The sequence below is a fragment of the Copadichromis virginalis genome, linkage group LG14 (genome assembly GCF_057382275.1).
Source record: "Copadichromis virginalis isolate Kocher_CV1m ecotype Utaka linkage group LG14, C_Virginalis_male_GT1.1, whole genome shotgun sequence".
Classification (NCBI taxonomy): domain Eukaryota; kingdom Metazoa; phylum Chordata; class Actinopteri; order Cichliformes; family Cichlidae; genus Copadichromis; species Copadichromis virginalis.
In genome coordinates, this window is record NC_140631.1 from 24,968,500 (window position 1) to 24,989,390 (window position 20,891).

Sequence of the window (20,891 nt, forward strand, 5' to 3'; positions counted from 1 at the left end):
AAGGGCAGAGGGAGAGCACACCATGAGAGAAAGGTCAGCGATCTGAGCGCTTGGAAAAAGACGATGGCAAAATTTATGACTGTGGCTCTCCAGAGAGAGAATCGACTGTGGTTTCTTGTGTCTTTCTAAACAACCACAAACTCACTCTTTGGTCCTGCTGTGTGCAGAGTGTGTGCTAAGCAGATAAACTGCTAAATCCAGTGTTTTTGCTTCTCATTGGAAAAAGAGCTCAGTTTGTATTTATTTCAGTATCCTATTAAACCGACCCCTAACTTACAAGCTGAGCAGTGTGCGCTAATCTAGGCATTATATAGCAGAAGACCTGTTCTCGGAAACTTCTGTCTCCGCTTTCCTCGTTCCACTATGACAACACAGTGCATTCTTCGCTGTCAGCCAATGCCTACTCACGCATGCACACGCGGGGCTAGAGCAGGGGTCTCCAAAGAAAAAAATACATTTTGCATCTTGCTCTCAATGAGCTCACAAAACATGCTGTAATGTAGAGCAGCTGTAAGCTACCACTGGCACCAAGCCCGCACCTCATCAAAACCTATTATACTTTCAGCACAACCACTCGGTTGAATGAAGAAATTCTACTTTTATTGCATTCTTTTCAACTGTATAGTGATACCTTAATACGTGTTCGGAAGGCCTGTAGAGCCAGGTTATGTAATCAATTAAAAAAATGATATAGACTAACATGACACGTCACCTCTTTCCAATGTCTGCAGACTATCTGGCAAAGCATGGCCGTCTCAGTGAGCTAGAGGCCAGGAGGAAGTTCTGGCAGATCCTGTCAGCGGTTGAGTACTGCCACAACCGGAACATCGTTCACAGAGACCTGAAGGCTGAGAATCTGCTGCTGGATGGCCATATGAACATCAAGATTGCAGGTAACACATTGCACAGGGGACCCATAAACTCAGTAGATGAAAAATCCAGGATCTTCGCATGAGTTTTTGATGTATTGCCTGTCATGATCTCAGCGCTCGTGGAGTTCAGAAATGTCTTCACTGCCTGCTTAGGTCATTTTTTGCAGTGTTGAGAATTGGTCAGAGGTTGCTTGCAAGATAGCTGTTTGCCGACAGATCCCATGACAGACATCTTAAAAGCTTAAAGGCCTGTGTTACTTTTTCAAAACAGATAATCAGAGAACTTAAAAATGCTTCCCTGGTGACTCTTGAGTGTAAAAACATGAAAAATGGAGGACAAAGTGAAGAACAGACCCAGAGGCAGATATTTGAGGCTAAGCTGTAAGTCTGTAGTACAGGCATCAAAGTGTAATTATTAAGCAGCTGGTGTTTAGAGCTAGCTTGTGGGAATGTCACCCCGCTGCCTTGTCCCAGAGCGGAGAAGGGGAAGGCTGGGGTAGTCGCAGGGACGTTCTTAGGTTTAATAGAAGAGGAGCTAGGGTGATGGGATTGACTAGCTACTTTGGAGACAGAGTATCGGATAAGGGGATGAAGGAAGAATGATAAGGAGCGTGCATAGCAGGGTGGCAGGCCTTCAGTTAGTACCATGCTATGAGCGAGTCTGAGGTTTATCTGAGGCTTAATTCAGAGCTGATACTGAAATCCATCTAAGGTGAGCTGATCACATGAGAGCAGCTAAAAATACGAGTGTGAAAGGATACCAGACCCTGAATATGTGGTAGAGAAGGAAATGGCTTCCTGTCCTCAAAGGACTTCATATCATCAGCTTCAGGTAGTTGAATCAAATCCTTGTTTATGGGTGTGATAAATGCACCATTTTCTTTCTTCTGATACCAGAAAAGGGCAAAGCGGACAGAACTACAGAATAACTGTTTTCGTTGCATCATTACTCGCATCATTACTCGCATCATCCTGTCCACGGTTTCTCAGAAGGGTCCAAGATGATAACCTGGAGATGTTATTACCCGAGCAGTAATTTTCACAAACATGTCTGACTCACAGCTGATTGTCCGCACAGCAGATTAGATTTGAAGCAGGAAAACAATGAACAGAACATTACCTGGCTTGTGATTAGTGAAAATTTCTCTGGGGAGGACATCATCTCCAAGGTACACGCCGTGCTCCTCTTGACTACAACATGCTCGGACAAGTTTGGTAAATGGCACATGAAGTTTAGATGAGTACAGGTGTCAGATTTGCACTGTACATGGGATCGACTCGTGTCGAGAGAGTTATAGATGTACTGTTTTTTATACTCGTGCTGAAAGGTAATGGTTATGTTTTGTTGTTAAGTAATCAGATTATTTTCAGATCTTAAGGGAAAATGTGCTTGGCCTTCTGCTATCAGGGTGCTATTGATTGACCCATTAGTTTGTTCATAAAATGTCCTTAGTTTAGTAACAACCAGACGAGCCTTCTTCACAGCCTTAAGCAGGGCTGTGCATCTTGTGTAAACTTCCGTACAAGGACAAGTTATATTGGTGAAATACAGTCTGTAGTCACAATATGAATCGAAACAATGAAGGTCGTGAGACTGATTTCTAAAGAAAACGTTGCTTAAGTAGTTTGGGAAAATTACACTTTATCTTGCTTTTAATTGTGTTTCTGTTATTTCTTTTTATTTAAAATCTTAGTTATTGTGTTATTAAATGTTATTTTGTAAATGGGTCTCCAAGATTAACAAAAAAGATTACAATTAAATTAATATTTATATTAATAAACATTAATTGTAATGCAGTGGTTGTATAGGTTTAAAATAGAGGTTGAAAGGTATTTTTAACTGACCACACACTCACTGTCAATCAGAAGCCCATTTAGCCTTTCTGAATCCTGACATGCATTCGTCAGACATTTCATTAGGTATACCTTGCTAGTACCAGGTTGCACTCTTGCTTTCAGAGCTGCTTTATTTCTTCGTGGCATAGATTTAAGAAGGTGCTGGAAACGGTCCTCGTGGGTCTTGGTCCATATTGACACGCAGCTACTGCAGATTTTTCCAGCTGCATCTATGATGTGAATCACCTGTTCCACTACATCACAAAGGTGCTCTATTGAGATCTGGTGATTATGAAGCCTTTCGGAGTACACGTTACACCGCTACCATCAGCGTGAACTGTTTATAAAAGGCAGGAAGGAGCCACAACCACATCTACGTGTCTAAAGGCACCGAGGTGCTGCCACGCGGTTGGCTGATTACATATTTGCATTAATGAGCAGTTGAGCAAGTGTTTGGTATTTTTGTTTGTTAAAATAAACGGCTAATTAAATCTTAACATAATCAACTCTTTTTCTATTTGTCGGCTATCCGTTTTGGCACTACTCTGAATGTGTACATCCAGACAAAGTGCCAATGCTTCTGGGTTTTTCTCTTCAGTCCAGTGGTGGCTTCTAAAGGCCACCTCTGGTCAGTCTGTATGTACCTTAACAGGTGATCAGTCAAAGAAAGGTCATTCTCCTGGTGGCTGCAGAGGAAAGAGCAACAGGAGCAGCGGGGAGTGCCCTTAATGTTTTCACTTCAAACAGCCCCTTTACATTCGAGTTGACAGATTGAAAGCAATGGAAAGAGAGGAGGAGGAATAACAAAAACAAAAGCAGGCATAGGCTGCTGGTTCAGAGTAGGCGAGAACGCCGCCATTGTGGTTAAGCGGGGAAATGCACGTGTACAATGCAGTGTATACATTTCCTGTTTTTGAGCTTTATTCACTTCACGTGTTTTGACCACATTATCCAATACATGTTGTCATATCACTAAAAGGCTTTCAGCAGCTATTTTCAGCTTCATTATTTGAAGTATCCACAATGACATTGCTAAAAGTGCACCACACCCTAAAGGTGTTTCATGTCTACCTCCAGATCAGAATCACCACTCTAAATGCTTTTTGACAAGAATCTGTTTAATTAATATTAAACATTAAATTAATAACAATGTAAAAAAAATATGAAAAGTCTAATAGCTGCATAAGATTGTTCTCCCAGCTGAGCCGAGGAGAGCACACCAAATTTTACAGTGTATGTCAAATTCTCAAAATTTCAACTTTGAAGTAAGTTGAAGGAAGAAATTTTATTTTCTTTACTTGCTACATAGAAACTTACAACATGCTTCATTTCAATTCATCAAGTTTAATCATGGGAGGAAAGTTAAAGGGTGAAAAATGTTGCAGGGGAAGGAAGCAATAAGTAGGTTCAAGAATCCAGTTCAGTGTTTTGGAAAACCTGATCTAGAAGAAAAAGGAGGATAAAGAAAAGCAGCTGCAGCTACAAGTTTACTGATTCTCCATACTGCTTAAGTACCTAACTGCATCATCATACTCTTATTTTGTTTTACACGTGCAGTCTTATAAACCTTCATAGGTTCTTGCCTGTAATCTTTTAGCTAATATTATGTTAATGTTGCCGTGCGCGACACACGCCCGCTCGTGCCCCGCCCTTTCTGTAGAGCTGGGACTGCTGTTTGTAGCCTGCAGCATGCTGGAGTGTTTGACGTCAACCAGTCTGTTCAGTATTCAGCTCCATGAAATGGGTCACAGCTTCTGACGATAAACCAGCTGCACTGCTCCGCTCAGCTCTGCCTGCATCTCACATCTCGCATCTCACCTTCGCAGCAGCGTCAGACAGCAAACATACTTGTAATAAACCCACAGTGTCACGCTGCTTTAGCTCTCATTTTATTCCAGCCGCACCTGCTGCTACCTGCATTGCAGTAATTAAACGGTTCGACTACACACACTCACGTACACACTCAAAAGAGCCGCTCAGCTCTGTTCACGAGTTTACCCTTTGCTAATTACTTAAACTTGATTCCTACAGGTATTTAAGCTATAATCTACTGCAGCTTTCCTTGTGTGTGCAAAAAACAAAAAAACATTTGACAGCCTGGATTCTTCATCGTCTTCTTTATTTTTAAGCATTTTGCCTTTTAGAGGCACCATGCAGCAATGTTTGCTGTAGAAATGGCCAGTCTGATCACATTTTATGATGTAACTCTTGACTATCAGACCTCTGTACACCCACACAGCCTCAGTTTTTAACACTAAAACAATTTGTCACTACACAGAAAAAAGCGAAACCCCTAATAATTTACTTACCATTGTGTTTCTAGCGTTCTAAATCTGACTGAGTCATAAAGATTCTAAAAACTAGGTCTGTCCAGTTTATTTGTGAGAGTTTGCACAAAAATCCCCAGCGTGAGATCAGGAGGAGAGACAGACCCAGCCTCCGGAGGTCATAAGTTAGTGCACTCCAAAGTGCTGGTGCCAAGCCCGGGAGGGGTTTCTGGAAGGGTATAAAATCTATGCCAAATCAAATATGCGGATCCATCCGCTGTGTCGACCCTTCGGGAAATAAGGGAGCAGCCGAAAATACCTCTCACCTATTAAAGTTAGAAATGGATACTTGGTTTGGTCTGGTTTTGATTTTTGTGAAGAAAACAACAAAGTTAAAAAAAACTGAACTTTAGAGAAAATTGTGTTAGCACAATTCTCTGAAGACATGGAGCTGACACAGCAAAAAATACAAATTTGTTGGTAATTAAAAGTCACATGATCCGTTCTGATTGTCTCATCAGTTTGAATTTGGCTTAAATTGGTCGATAGTTTCTTTTACATGGACTGCAAAGGATCGTGTTGAGGAATAGGGGGTTTGGGTCGCACACTGCTCATTGTGTTGTTTGTGTCTTTGCATGTGTGTGTGAACCCACATCACCTCCAGCCCCATTATGTAAGCCAGATTTTTATTTTTTTATTTTTAATCTCTTATTTATTTGTTTTGCAATACATTTTTGGTGTTTATGTAACTGTTTCGAATTATGGAAAAACGGTGGGGGTGGAGGGCTAAGTGAGCGTGATTGTCTGCTCCTGTGGCTGTCAGGCTCCGTGACGCCTTCCCATTGATAATGAACCAACTAAGCATGAAAGTATTTATCCATTGTTATTTTTCCGTTACTTTTTTTTTTTTTTTTTTTTTTGATAGAGCAAAGAGTATTAAAAAGTCAATCCAGTCTCCAAGTTGATAAATAAAAATCAAATTCTCAAAACTAAGAAGCTATTTTTTTTTATTTGTATAAACTGAATTAGATCTGAATCTGTTAGTTGAGAGGATCTGAGGGATGAGAAGAAGAGAACATAGGTGAAAGTCATATTGACTCGTAAGAAAATAGGTTAGCTGAGTGATTGCAGGCACACATGTTGGCTCAGTGCAATTTGTCCGATTATGCTGCAGCATTTAGTTGGATGCTAATGAAAGGCAGACATGAACTTCAAATTTATTTTGTGTCCATTTGTTCCCCTTTTTCTTTTCTTCTGATGATTAAAATCTGACTTTTAGCCATTCTAGAGGGAACCAATCAGAGAACAGCACCAATTACCTCATGTCAGCCTCCAGGGGAGGTTACCTCATACAAAGGTCCATTTCGTAAATGTACAAATATGTGGATTAAACATTGCGTTATACAGAACTTGCATGAAGACACAAAACTATGAACTGCTACTCTGAGTTTTGTGCCTTCATGCTGAATTTGATCATTTATAGTTTTCCCATTTCAACATATCACATCCACACTGTTTATGGTCTCTAAGTGCCTGAACTCTTTTTAAAACATTTTTTTTTTTTTTACTTTTACGGTCACAGGGCAGAAACTGCTGGACAACAGCAGGATTTCTGTGTGCCATTACCAACTCTACAAGCCTAAATGTCTGAAACTATCTTTAATCTACTTACCGCCCTGATGTTTCGCCTTCTGCAGATTTTGGATTTGGCAACTTTTTCCAGCCCGGGAAGCCTCTGGCCACATGGTGTGGCAGCCCGCCCTATGCTGCTCCAGAGGTCTTTGAGGGACAACAGTATGAAGGGCCACAGCTGGATATTTGGGTAAAATGGCTGATTGCATAAATCGGACATCTCTTTAACACTTTGTTTTTAATAATTCCTTGTAACTGCATACCCGTGGATTGAATTTCCCTGTAATATCTTCTCAGCTCTGTTGCTGAGATTTTAAGCACCGTTTGCTTTAGTAAGCCACGTGAAGTCATCGGATGCAACTCATTTCTGAAAACGTTATTTATTCATATATTAGTGGACACAAAGTTTTGATTTCTTACAGTCAGCAGGTTTGGTTCCTGTCATGTCGTTCTGCGGTTACGTGGAATGTGATTTCCCAACCACAGTTTGTAGCCTCCTCTATATTGCAATCATTTACCGTAAGGTCGTGTGTGTGGACTCGTGCTTTAGTGGGACACGTGTGTCTGAGTTGTTTACATTTACATACCTAAGATTGATTAATCTACTGGTTGTTCTTTACTCTTATCCTCACCTTGTTTTCTTGTGTGTCCATTTTTTCATGTCTCCAGAGTATGGGGGTGGTGCTTTACGTGCTGGTGTGTGGTGCATTGCCATTTGATGGGCCCACTCTGCCTGACCTCCGGCAGAGAGTACTAGAAGGAAGGTTTCGCATCCCCTACTTCATGACTGAAGGTAAGACGAGACGGCCTCGCTTTTTCCTGCAAGCACAGATGCATTTGGTGTAATGGTGAAAGACTTTCGGGTCTTCTATACAACAGCATGTAGTCAAATTGAGGAAAAAAAGTCATTAAAGTTCTTGGTAGGAACACTGACGCACAGACGAATAGATCACGCTTTCCTGTTTGAGTCACTCCTGCAGCTATAACCAGTCAAGAGGTCAGTCAGCATTCCATCGATTTGAAGGGGATACAATATGAAGCGCGCGTGTGTGTGTGTGTGTGTGTGTGTGTGTGTGTGTGTTTATGTGAGCATTCAGGCTGCAGAGTGAGTCAGTTCGGCTAACGGTCTCAAGCAGCCCTGCTGTTAGCGGCTGTGCTGGCTGGCTGGCTGGCTGTAGATTGAGTCCAGAGCTGGAGCTGTTTATGTAACCTGGGGAAGAGCCAGTGAAGCCCTCCAGCAGCTTGCCTGTCTGTCCCTCTGTCTGTTAGTATGTCTGCCTGACTCATACCCTCTGTGAGACAGCTTCCTGTCCGTCTGTAGCCTTGTCTGTTTCTTCTGTCTTGTTTCTCTGTGTCCCATCTGCACGTCTGAAGCAACTTCTCCGCAGGGGTGTGTGGTTAGAGAGTCGACCAGACTTTTTTTTTTTTTTCCCCCCCCTCCTCCTCCTCCTCCTTGCTGTTCGGGACCTTGAAACAATTAAGACATACGGGGAATGTAGGAGTGTAATGTCAGCTCCCTGACCAGACTGACACTCGAACCCGCCTACCCACCCCCAGTTCAGCCCCTGTTCTGCGAACAAGGAGAACATAGTGTGCTGATTTCTTTATCCAGAAACGGTCCGTCTTATTTCCTCCAGTTGCTCGCACTGGCCGACACTATAGTGCACAACACAGGTTTGGACCACACACTGTACATGTTGTGGTTAACCTCATAGCCAGCGACTTACTTAGTGACTTAATATCTGTAAAAGATGTCATTTTTTAAGGCTTGTTGGCCTGTTTGAGTATTCTTTGGTCAGCAAAAACTAAGGTCATCTTTTAAATGCTAGGTTTAGAGGGCTGTCATATTTACATGTAATAGCTACCTATGTGTAGCTGCTTCCCTTTCTTTAGGGCAGAACACCATTGAGCAGAGGAATGTGTGTATGCTGAGGTAGCATAGCAGCTTGTAATCGTTCTGTATGTTCAGTCATGTTTGATGGTGGTTAAAATATTGGGATATTACCTGTGAGATAAAAATCAATGATATCTAAAACGATTACTTGCTCTTAAATCCATTGCAGTTCTTCTTTATTGGAAACTCTACACGACTCCAGCACTGCAAGTGTTAAAACTGGGATTGTTCTGCGGTTAAGTCATGGTGGTGTAAGGCACTGGATAAGAACAGACTGTCGATCAGGCAGTCAGCTACACGGGCATGCGTTCTCACCCCCTTTACATGTAGTCTGACCTTTCCTGGTGGTTAGCAGAAGCTCACCTGTAGCAACAGGCAGAGACTCAGACAAATTGTAGTGCATTGTGCCGCGTTTTATTCAAAATGTAACTTTGTAACTTAGCAGCTGCACAAGCTGCTAAGTGGCCACAGCGTGTAGTAGAAATGCATTGAAGGACGTGCTGGTTATGCACATAATGAGGAGAAAATTGAGTTGGCTGCACTACCAGGCACGAGGTAGAAGGGGAAAAAATGTGAGATGTAAGCAGATGTTAGTAGATCAGCAGGGCAACTGAGAAGAATGTGCAGCAGGGAGTTAATGTTAGCAGACAGGTCCTTGGGCTCTGTGTTTGTGAACTGCTGAGGGTCTCTCTTCACAGGATATCTGCTGAAGGTGATGGACGGAGGAAAATGTTCCGAAAATCAAATTCTGTTTGAAAACTCGATTTTGGCATATTTGTATCTGAGATGTTTGTTTGCTAAAGTAAAAAGATAATATGAAAACTACTCCTGAGAATGTGAAATACTTCAGTCGTCATGTTTTGATTTTTTTTTTTTTTTTTTAATATAAATGCTACAAAATAGGAGTGATTAATTTCAAAAATAATAATGACCAATTGCAGGGCTTATTTGATGAAAGCTTGCCTGTTTTGCTTTAAGATTACTGCAGTCAAGTAGATGTGTAATGTTGCTGTCTGGTAGGCAGGAATGCACTGCAGGCAGTAGGGGTGCAGTCAGGCCAAAGCAGCACAGCCAGGGGAGCTGTAATCCTGTTAAGAACCCAGCTGTGTCTGACGTCAAACTCATCTAGCCTCTAACTAGAGGTGAGGAGCTCTCATTAGGAGGGAAGGAAAGTAGAAAGGAGTGTAGTCACGCTGTTCAGATGTGACGGCAGGAGAACCTAAGAAAAGAACTTAGCAGATTTTAAGCTCTTAAAGTGTTATTTCTGCCCCGCTTCATCTGGGCTACTTTGATAAGGGCATGAGGCTTTGAGGCTTTGCGTCATTATATTTACAAGAAGTACTTAGCATTAACCAAACATAAAGGAACATTTTCTGATCATAAAAGAAAAAATCCTGACTGATTGCTCTTCCCATCCCTCATAGACTGTGAGCACCTGATCCGCAGAATGTTGGTCCTGGACCCGTCAAAGCGTCTCTCTGTGGCCCAGATTAAGGAACACAAGTGGATGACTCTGGATGTTCCTATACAGAGGCCAGTACTGTACCAACAGCCTCTGTCCTCTGAGGGTGAGGCCGGTGTAGGAGAATACAGTGAACAGGTCCTTCGGTTGATGCACAGCCTCGGTATCGACCAGCACAAGACTATAGAGGTAAGAACAGAACAAGAAGGAAGTTGTTGTTTTTTTTCTTTAAGTTGAATTATAGTGTAAATGTGTGAGGTTTAAAGGTCATGTCTTTAGACTGTGGAGGAGGCGATAATAATGATAGTGGACAATAGATAAGCATAACTCTAACTTTGCAGGTAACAGATATATTTCACTGGGCTGCATGATAAAGCTGAGAGTTTAGCAGTAAACTACTTAAACTGATAAAAGTAGGGGGGAAAAGGGTTCCTCATTGTGATCCAAGGAAAGATTTAATAGTGGGTCCATAATTGGGTATTTTGGGTAATTGCCTATCTCGACTAAATGGTATAATTTCATTGCGATCCTCTCTTCAACCCTTCTCTTGCTAAGAAATTAAATTTATCAATTACTTCATTGGCGTAAAGAACATGCACACTTCTGAACTAATTTTCCACTATTCAGCAGTCACAGTACAGTTGTGTTAAGGTATTCACACACATTCAACATGGGCATAAATGCAAATGCTAATTTTGTGCTTTTAATAATTTCTTTAAACTGTTCTTTTTTTTCCTTGATGGAATGATTGTACAGCATACATCTTAAATGACCTTAAAAACAAGAATTGGGAGCACAAGTTTGAATTTATTCTTGATTTTCTCTAATCCACCCACGGTCAAAAATATTTAGACTCAAATACACAAATACAGCACTAGTAATATGTGGTTAAATGTCCCTTAGCAACTTGCAACTGGACCAGAAGTTTTTGGTAGCCATCAACAAGCTTGTGGCTGGATATTTGACAAATCTTCTTGGCAGAATTAGTAGGGTTCAATTAATTGTTTATTTTCCTGGAACAGACCTGGCTTTAAAGCACAGTCTGCAAATTTTTAATAGAGTTGCGGTCGTGTCTTTGGGAAGTTCCATCCCAGATGATTAATCCATTCCAAAACCAGTTTTTAATGTGTACTGAAGAATTTGGAGGAAGTCCTTCTTCATTATTCCATCTACTTTGTGCAATGTATCAGTACCAATGGCTACAAAACAGCACCAGAGCATGATGCTACCACCACCTTGCTTAACGGTTAGTGCAGTGTTCTTAGGTTTGAAAGCCTCACCTTTACTCCTCAAAACATACCTCTTGTCGGTTTGGCCAGACAGCTCGAGCTTCGTCTCGTCTGACCATAAAACATTCCCCAGAAGGTATTTGGCTTGTCCATGGGGAAAGCTGCAAATTTCAGTTAAAGATGTCAATTTTGTGGCACTTATTAATAAGAATACAATTTTATTTCTGAGATCATCATTGAGTTCTGTGGACTTTCCCATTGCTCAGAGTATTGGTCAGTACAATGAGTCGAATAAATCCATGTTATCACAAAGAGAAAATACCAGATGTAGTCGATTATGATCACTAACTAGAAGTTAATAGAGTTTGTAAAGTGATGATATTTTAGAAACTCAAAGCACTTAAAAAAACAAGAATTAGGTGCACAGGTTTGAATTTATTTAAGTCCTTAAAGATGTGTGCTGTACAATCATTCCATCCTGGAAAACAAACAATTTAAAGATATCATTGAAAAGCCCATGTAAATGTGTATGTAAACTTCTGGCCATGACTCGATGTAAATATTTTACAGCCCTGATTGAAAGAGATTGTTTTTACTCTCGAGGAATCAAGACCACTTTTTGAACTACTAAATCAAGTTGTGATTAAAGTGAAAGTTATCTGAACTGCTGTATATAATGTATGCTGCCTTGTCAGCTTCCATATTCTCTGCATTGTATTTTTATCAACACTCTGCTCTTCAGCTGCTGCAATAACCCAGTTTCATACAGGGATAATTAAAGAATTATCTCACCATATCTTAAGAGCTGTCACATTCAAGTCATCCTCATAACTTCCCATCACAGACACTACCATTTATATTGTCTGTCATCCTCTAGTCTCTGCAGAACAAAAGCTACAACCACTTTGCTGCTATCTATTACCTGCTGGTGGAGCGGCTAAAGGCCCATCGCTGCAGCTTCCCCGTCGAACAGAGGCTCGACGCCCGCCAGCGACGACCCAGCACCATTGCCGAACAGACTGTCGTCAAGGTAACTTCAGGGCATTGAGGCGTTTCTGAATAATGCGTTTAGATTATTTTCCGCGCCTCCCAGATCAAAGCTCTGTTATTCACACCTGCACCCAGGAACAAACAAACGGAAAGACATGGCCCATCCATTTATTTGTCCGTGTCTTCGTGTGCTCTCTTGCAGTCTTTTCTACCCAGCCTTGATCTTAATGCCTTTCCCTTGGTTGCATTATTCATGTTTTTCTTTTCTCTGCCTACGGCCTCTTCTTACCAGCACTGTGCAGTTCCTCTCTCATTTCCATCACCATGTAGGACCTAGCTTTCCTTTCTGGTTGGCGTTGTAAAGGCAAAGATTTACAGCCCCTCGTATTTTGTCGCAGTTACATGTTTAAGAAGGATATTGTTATGAGCTGGTCTTAAATTAAGGGGTTTTGATGTAATTTCTAAGACTCATCTTTATTTTTTCCCTCTCCACAGTCGACCAGTGTTTCCGCCCAGGTGGGTTTGCTCCAGCAGGGCGGTCGTTTGTTGCGTTCTCCTGCTGTGCCTCAAGCATCCTCTGATGCTTTCGCCTTTCCCCAGACTGCATCTCCCCTGGAGCAGACTTTCATGGTGGAGGATGTCAACATACCCAAAGTACGTTCAACACTAGTAAAAACAAGTTGTGTCTTTGTAAATAGGGATGTATTTTTGTTTTGTTGTGCATCTCCTTGTTTGTTCACTGTCCTTGTTTTACAGCTCGCTCACATGAGACGACTTAGTTGCTGAATTTGTAGTTATTACAGTCATTATCAGCTGCTGCAAGTATCATCCCAATAAGCTTGCCATGCTTTGATGAGCATGCCCGCTCGCTGTAAATCAGAAATGTCTCTCTACACCTCAGAGTGTGTGTGCGTGCGTGTTTGTGTGTGTGTGTACACCAGACTCCTTTGAAGTTTTGAGCATCTGCAGCCTGGCAGTGTTAGGGCTAGGCGATTAAAAGACATTTTATTTTCAGTTACAATCCTGGCTTCCAATGACTTTGGGGGAAAAAATAAATGCAGCACAATACTCATACAGGTATATTTTCCCCCCAGTCTTCTGGCTCATGTTATAAATCCAGATCATCCCTTTTTCTTTAAAGCAGTGTGCTTTGATCCCCTTCCTAAAAGGCCAGACTTGCTCACAGTTTAGTTCAGCTCGAGTCAGCATGATGGAAAGAAAGCCTTCGGTCAACAAAGGTCTATCTGGAGGAAGTTTCCATACCTTTGGAAACGCTATGTTGCTCTCCGGTGACTTCGTGCAGATCTCCCGAGAGCTGCAATTCTCCCCGGGCCTCTTGTTACTCTTGTGAGAAGAGATTCGCAGTCAGAAATCCCCACCTGCCTGTGCCTTACCTTCACCACATCAACCCTGAGTTCTATACCACCTGCACCTTTTTTTTTACTAGATTTTTAATAAAATTTAAATGTAATGAAAAGTACAGCTTTCAGCATCATTTTTGAGTAATCATGTCAAATCGCTGTGATTTTAGTGTTAACCGTGGATAACACAGATTCCAATTTTTGCAATTAACGAGCTGCCAGAGTGCAGCTGACAATATCCTCTTATGTAAGTACTCAACCAGCACTCACATCAGACAGGACAGCTGCTTGTCCTGCAAGGCTCCTTGACAGAAATACACACACGCACACACAAACTGCTCTTCCTCTTTCTTTATTCATCGGAGCTAACCAACGGCACTTTCCTACATGCCTGTTGTTAGGAACACCCAGAGCCCTCACCTAACAACAGGCATCCAGGAAGAACAAATACAGATACATGCAGTATCGGTCAAAATTTCTTATCCATCCCACCTGCACGCCTGGCTCCAATAAAGAATGATTTGTGCGTGTGAGACAGTCTGTGGTAACAGAACAGGGCAGAGAGTCAGAGTGCGTGTTATCTGCGTGAATGGAGTGCAGTTATGTAAGCAGTCCTGTGATGATGATGTGACCTAATGCAGAACTGAGTGAACACACATGGACAGGAAGCTTCTGCACTGCTCCAGCGATCTCGCCGCCCAGACTTCCTACCCATCCGCAGACAGCTCATCTCTGTTTTTTTTAAGCTTCTGTCTTTCTTTATCCTTCTCTGTTTCTGGTTCACTCTTTTCTTTTCCTTTTAGCTTCATGTCTCTCCCCTCTTCATCGTAACCTCCACACACACGCACACACTTTTGCCTGTTTCTCAGTCTAGTTTTCCCCTCTTGTCCTCTGTGTGTGAGTGTGTCTGTTGAGCAATAACATTCCTATCCCAGCACACTACAGAAAGCAGATGGAGAACTGGGCAAAGCTGCTCTTACTAGACCAACACCACGCATTCCAGTTATTGCAGCAAATCATGCAGATGATCTATGAGTGTGATTTTTATCCCTCTGTGTATGTGTGCGTGTGTCAGTTTCACTGAATCAAAGCTTGCTTCCTGGCACTGCATTCCTTACCCTCCACCTCTAGGCCAACACATACAGGCCTGTGTGCTGCAACAAACAGTTTTCAGCACAGTGATCGGCTTTCTTATACCCGAGTTTTTATTGCAGCTGAAGGTTTTGTCATGTTTGTGTGTGTCTGTGAACCTTGTGCATATTTAAGAAGCGTGATTTTAACTGATAACTTCAGTTTTTCAGTGGTTTTAAGTCAATAATCCAGAATTTTCTATTTTGCTATCTAGGTTAACGGCTGCCTGCTGGACCCCCTACCTCCCCCCACTGTCCTGCGCAAGTCCTCCACCTCATCGCCTAGCAACATGATGGAGACATCCATTGATGAGGGCATTGAAACAGAGGAGCCCGACACAGAGGATGATCCGCCTCACCTGCTCTCGGCCTATCAGACAGCTCGATTTGGCCAGCGGCGACACACCTTGTCTGAGGTCACCAACCAGCCAGGACCTTCGAACCAGGGTATGATTGGCCTTTGGTAGCAGACACACAGTGTTCAGATGAAACAGTTTATCACGATCTCTGTAATGATGTGGAAAAAATATTTCATCCCTCAGGTAAATTATTCGCTTTAGGCCAAAATCCTTCCATGGGTAGCGTGGACTCGGACATTGGCTACGACATGGGCTCGATGCACAGCGATCTCGGTCTGCTGGAGGATCCTCCCTCGCTGAGTGAAGTCGTTCCGCCCAACAGCTCTCCCCCTGGTGTTACCCCTACGTCTTTCTTGAGTGCCAGGCCTGCCAACCCAGCTATGGCTGCACTGACTTCCCAATATAGGGAGACCCACAACCGTTCCCCAATCAGCTTCAGGGAAGGGCGCCGTGCCTCCGACACCTCCCTTACCCAAGGTCAGAAGCAGTTGGATTTCTCTCTTTTTCTTTGTTTTTTTTTAAAACCATTATTTAGTGATCTGTATCCTTTGAGAAGCAGATTCTCTTTTAAACAGTCATTAGGTAAAGTAGGCAGCCATAACTTTGACTTAACTTGCTTCATAAAAGATTAAATACAGTGTATATTCCTTGTTAAATGCATGCACCCAAACTCAGGTCACCTGAGTATTTATGTAGCCAACCTACCTTAATATTTTATTTAGTTTTCTGCACTTTGCACTTTTAACTGCAGCTTCGTTTGCAGCAGAAAAACAGTCCAGTGCCCCTTTAAGGTGGATTTGACTCCTTCTGCATATTCAGATCCAGTATGTGTTTAAGTGTTTGGCCCATGTTTCCTGATTTTTCCTGGTATACTACCAGAATGGAATAAAAATGAAGCAATCAACATCTGATATAAACGGAGACTGTGAGTTTTAATCCAAAGGTTTTATCAAAAATCTTCTGCTAACCTTTTAAGGAGTCAAAGCCATTTTTTACAACGTCATTCCATTTTCACAGGCTCTGTAGAAGCTGTGCAAACTAAGACAATTATAAATATAAGGGTTATTTTTTCCTACTTGGACTCAAATATTAGGTCTGGAACATTACCAGCTGAGTTTCCTCCATGTGAAGCTTTGCCAGGTCTTTATTGCAGTTTCCTTCAATAGCTGCTTGTTGTTTTTTTTTGTTGCTTTTTTTCCCTCACTTTCGTCCTCGGTAATTGAAGCAGCTCGGCTGGGTTAAGGTCAGGTGACTGACTCAGACATTTAACAACATCCCTTTTATTTATTTATTTATTTTAGTTTTGCAGCGCTCTCCGATTGCTTTTGCAGTATTCTTTTGGACAGTTTTTCATGTGTGCGATGAAACCCCTGCGGCGTTTGACTGAAACAAAGCAGACAATATAGCTCCTGTTAACCCTTTATTGACTGGCCCTTCAAATTTACCTGTAAAATGGGCCCGCCGGTGGGCCCATGGTCAATTAAGGGTTAAACTGGTACTCTTGCATTCCCATGTTGCAAACACAGCCTCCATGTTTTACGGAAGCTGTTGTACGCATTGTAGATTTTATTGATTGACTGATTGCAGGACTGGGCAGGCTTGTTTAATGGTTTTCAAGAAAATCTGATCTAGTCTTTCTTTTTAGCGCCGCCAGTTGTTTCCATGTTGAGGTAAACCCTCTATTTACTTCTTGACTGTAGACTTCCCTAAAAGAATGTGCCAAATTGTTTGTTTGGCCACTCCTTAAGCATCTGCCATTTCTCTCAGAGGCCTGTTTGATTTTACAAAGCCCAGTGATGACAACCTCCTTTACTTTGGAATCCATTGGGAATACAACATTAAAAGCGCTTGCCTAATATTCAGCAGCTCTGACCTGTTTGACTTCATAAGACCTCTGAAGGTTTTACTTTCACTTTACATAACTCTCATCTAGCCTACTCTTCGACAGGTGCCACAGTCATGAGATTCTCTGTCGTATCTGATTGGTGTATATACTGCTTTAAGATAAAAGTGCTTCACTGTCTCCCCACCCCCCTTCACACACACTCCCCCCTCCCCTCCCCCCAGTCTCTCTGATGACTACAATGGTGATGATTCACCTTATGAATCAGAGACAGATATTTGAAGGTTTCAGCCCACATATCCCCCCTCCCTCCCTCCCTCCCTCCCCTCCCATCCTCAGTCATTTTCTCTCTCTTTCTCCCTCTTCACATACTCGTTCCCTGGCTTGCTTTTCTTTCTCTATTCAAAGTTTCAGTCTGCGGCAGGCAGGATTTGTTTCCCCTTCACATCAAAGAGAAGCCAAAATATAAGAGAATGTTAAACAACTATCTACCTCTCAGTTTCTCGCCCCCCCTCCTCCACCCTTCGCTGCTACTTTATTCTGTGCCTGCTGGTTATAAATCACCTGCACTTTAGCCCAGTAGAATCTAAAATTACATTTCAGAAATGTGTGTTTCTTCCCTGGCTCCACGGTGACAGTCTGTACCGCGCGCTCCCACTTGGTTGTGTCAGTTATTTATTTATTTTTCGTAATCCTCTTTGGAGAGTGTTGATGTGGTGGATTCTTTTGCGTCAGACTGCTGACTCTGGTTTTAAATAACTCCCACCATCACAGTGAGTCAGGTCCTATCGTTCGCAGCCACAGCTCGTCACCACTGGATGGGTCTTATCTCAGCTACTTGCCGATGCGCACACACAAGCGCTCACACGGAGATGCTGTCATATATGTGCATACACAAACGCACAGGAGCCGCAGCTTGTGACGTGCATGCAAGCACAATGTTCGTAAGGGCTATGAAAAGCACTAACCAGTCAACCAGCTTGCTTGCGTCAGTGACTGCTAAGCCTGGCTCTGAGAAAGGCTCGAAACTTTGACTTCCTGTTGTGGAAATAAAATAAAAAAAAGAGTGATTCTATTGATCAAGTGCACAAATCAATGCTGACTCTGTTTTGTGGGGATTCGTCTGTGCTCTCAGGTCTAGTCGCATTTCGGCAGCACCTTCAGAACTTGGCGAGGACCAAAGGCATCCTGGAGCTGAACAAAGTCCAGCTGCTGGTGGAGCAGATGGGCTCTGGGGATGGGGTCACCATGGACCCCTTGGGACCACAGCACCACTTGCACAACCTCCTCGAGGTCAGTCCTGCTGCATAATCACGCACAAACACACACACACACAGTTCCTTCTCTTTCAAAACCTGTTGTCACATTCAGCCTCATCTACTGTCCTGACCCCGTGTCACCAAAAAAAAAAACAAAAAAAAAACGCACCCAGGCTGTTGTGTAACCCCAGGAGAGGCAGCCAACTGTGGCTTGTTTACTGTCTCCTGTCCCCCTGGGGCCTGGAGCCTGGAGCCTTGGCTAAAAAGAATACAGCCATTGTTGCAGTCGGCCAGACATACCCATAGTAGTGGCTGGAACTGCATTGACACAAAAAGACAGGCACACATTGATACTAAATGATACAAGCACAGTGTAATAATGCAAGGGGAGAAAAAGCAAGAAAAATTAGTCGTACTGGCCGACAAGATTTAGTATTTAGTATTTATTTATTTATTGTCATTGTCAAGAACAATGAAATTGCGTTTGGGGCTTCCATACAACCCAAAAAAAAGAAGAAAATAATAAATACCCCTTAAAACCCAAGTGTACATATTTAACCCAGTGTGACTCCAATGCAATAAGACAATCCTTAGCAATAATGTTCGTAGAAATTCAGACAAAGACCTGAGAAACATGACAAAATACAACAATGCAACCCATTCAATATTATTGATCTAGTAGTTTTCTTTTTGTCCACCTCTCATAATGCAATGAAGCAGCTCTTTGTTGGTTATGATGCTCAGGCCCCATCATCCTTTTAATTTGCTTTCATTTCATTTACCTAATGTGTAATCCCAATGGTGCATGCCATTTAGAGCAAGGCATCTGGCTGATCAGTCACCACACAGGCATTTGGGCAGGAGACAGCAAAGATAATTCACTTAAAGCTTTATTAACCGGCAGCAGAGGGGATCTCGGCCCTTGTCCTAATGCTTCATATTTTTGATTGAAGGGTGAAGCATGCAAGCAGCAGGAAGGCCTAGCGTTATACCAAGGTGGGCCGCAGCCGCCTCTGCTGTCCCGCAGACAGAGTTTGGAGACACATTACCTCACACACAGACTACAGGTACAGTCTCCTACAACCTACTCTCATTATGCCTGTATTTATACCTGATAGACATTTCTTATTGAGCCAAATGACTGTTTTGCGTAACGTTCAGTGATATAATTTGTAAAGTTAAGATCGTTACCAAGGTATTTATCTCAAACCCAATCATCAGTCCAAATCTCTCTTGTACCCAGAAGGCCAATGTCTTGGCCAACAGTCCTGCTAGCTGCCAGGTTTTCTGTAAGGAGACTCCTCGAAGTTTAGAGCAACAGCTGCAGGAACACAGGTAAATGGCACTGGAAAATGTTTTTCACTGTATGAAATATTATCAGGGATTTTCTTTATTGCTGTTGTGTTAGCGTAGCTGTGGTGGTCTTTCCCTGTTGAGATTTGAAGCAAAAATAATTTTCAATCTAAATTTTTAAACTTCTTTTGTTTTAAAAACAAGGAATCCAAGAATATAGCTTTTTTTTTTTGGTTTGTTTGTTTTCCTGGACTTTTTCTGTAGTTGGATAAGGCGGGTTGCACTGTTAGTAAGAAAAGTAGGACTTGTCATACCTTTAAGTAGACAATTTCTACTGCCACACTGATCTCATCCATGCTTCCAACCATTTTTCTTTTGCTATTTTTCATGTATCCGGCTTAGAGACACGGTGTCTTCTGTGCGACATCTACTAAACTCAGATTGCTTGATTGGTTATTCAACTGTCACCAAATACAGCCGATCATTTTGATTTGATTAACAAATCGTGACGCATGAGCAATAATGATTAGATGTTTAACTTGAGATGTTTTATCATTTCATAACAACATATTGGCTCATTCTTAATTTGATGGTTGCAACATTGGTGATATGAGGAAACAAAAGGCTGGAAAAGTATAGTAGTGCTTTAAAAAACAGCTTGAGGAGCATTTTGCAACAATTTCAGCTAAATGTAAGCAGGTCAGTCACATGATTGGGCATAAAAAGAACATTTTAGATAGGTTGAGTAAAGATCAGCATCTAAAACAGCATCTAAAAATTGTGGAACAATTTCAGAATAATGTTTCTCGGTGTAGAAATATGGAAACTTCATATATCATCATAGAGTACATATTGTCTTCAAAAGACGCACAGAGATCTGGAAAAATCTCTGTGCGCAAGAGATGAGGTTTGGGCCCCAGATGATGGCACTGCATTAAAAACAAGCCTGATTCTGTCATGAAAATCACTGCATAGGCTCAGAATGATTTCCAGAAACCATTGTCCATGAACACAGTTCACCATGCAAACAAATGCATCATACAAAGACGAAGCAATACGTGAGTTTTATTAGCGTTGCATCTCTGATAGTATGCATCAGTTCCTCTGGAATGATCAGCTTGCACATCTGGAAAGGCATCGTCAGTGCTGAAGGTATATACAGGTAACATGTGGCTTCGGTAGTTCAGCCAGATGATGCTAAACTACATTCTGCATCTATTACAACAGCGTCACTTCATAGCAGATTGTCTGGGTGCTGCCTGCAGTCAAGACCTTTCATTGGTTAAAAACCTTTGACACATCAGGAAACAATAAATACAGCAAAGTAGACCAAGGACTGTTGAGCATCTAAAATCCTGTGTCAATCAAGAACAGGACAACATTCCTGCCCCAAACGTCCAGCAGCTGTGTTCCTCAGTTCCCAGATGTTTGCTGACTGTTGCTGAAAGAAGAGTAGATGCTACA

At 42.1% G+C, this 20,891-nt stretch overlaps 1 protein-coding gene across 2 annotated transcripts in view; it reads left to right on the forward strand.

Annotated features, from left to right (window-relative positions):
• The window catches only part of sik2b (salt-inducible kinase 2b), a 51,204-nt gene that overhangs the window by 24,550 nt on the left and 5,763 nt on the right, over nucleotides 1-20,891 (forward strand). Inside the window, exons 4-14 of one of the 2 annotated variants that reach the window (XM_085430092.1) lie at nucleotides 732-893; nucleotides 6,673-6,797; nucleotides 7,277-7,400; nucleotides 9,926-10,152; nucleotides 12,070-12,222; nucleotides 12,678-12,836; nucleotides 14,889-15,120; nucleotides 15,216-15,509; nucleotides 18,011-18,168; nucleotides 19,088-19,201; nucleotides 19,378-19,469. In XM_085430092.1, coding sequence (XP_085286218.1) covers nucleotides 732-893; nucleotides 6,673-6,797; nucleotides 7,277-7,400; nucleotides 9,926-10,152; nucleotides 12,070-12,222; nucleotides 12,678-12,836; nucleotides 14,889-15,120; nucleotides 15,216-15,509; nucleotides 18,011-18,168; nucleotides 19,088-19,201; nucleotides 19,378-19,469 — 1,840 coding nt within the window. The remainder of the gene's footprint in view (nucleotides 1-731; nucleotides 894-6,672; nucleotides 6,798-7,276; nucleotides 7,401-9,925; nucleotides 10,153-12,069; nucleotides 12,223-12,677; nucleotides 12,837-14,888; nucleotides 15,121-15,215; nucleotides 15,510-18,010; nucleotides 18,169-19,087; nucleotides 19,202-19,377; nucleotides 19,470-20,891) is intronic. The other variant, XM_085430093.1, reaches the window with a different exon arrangement.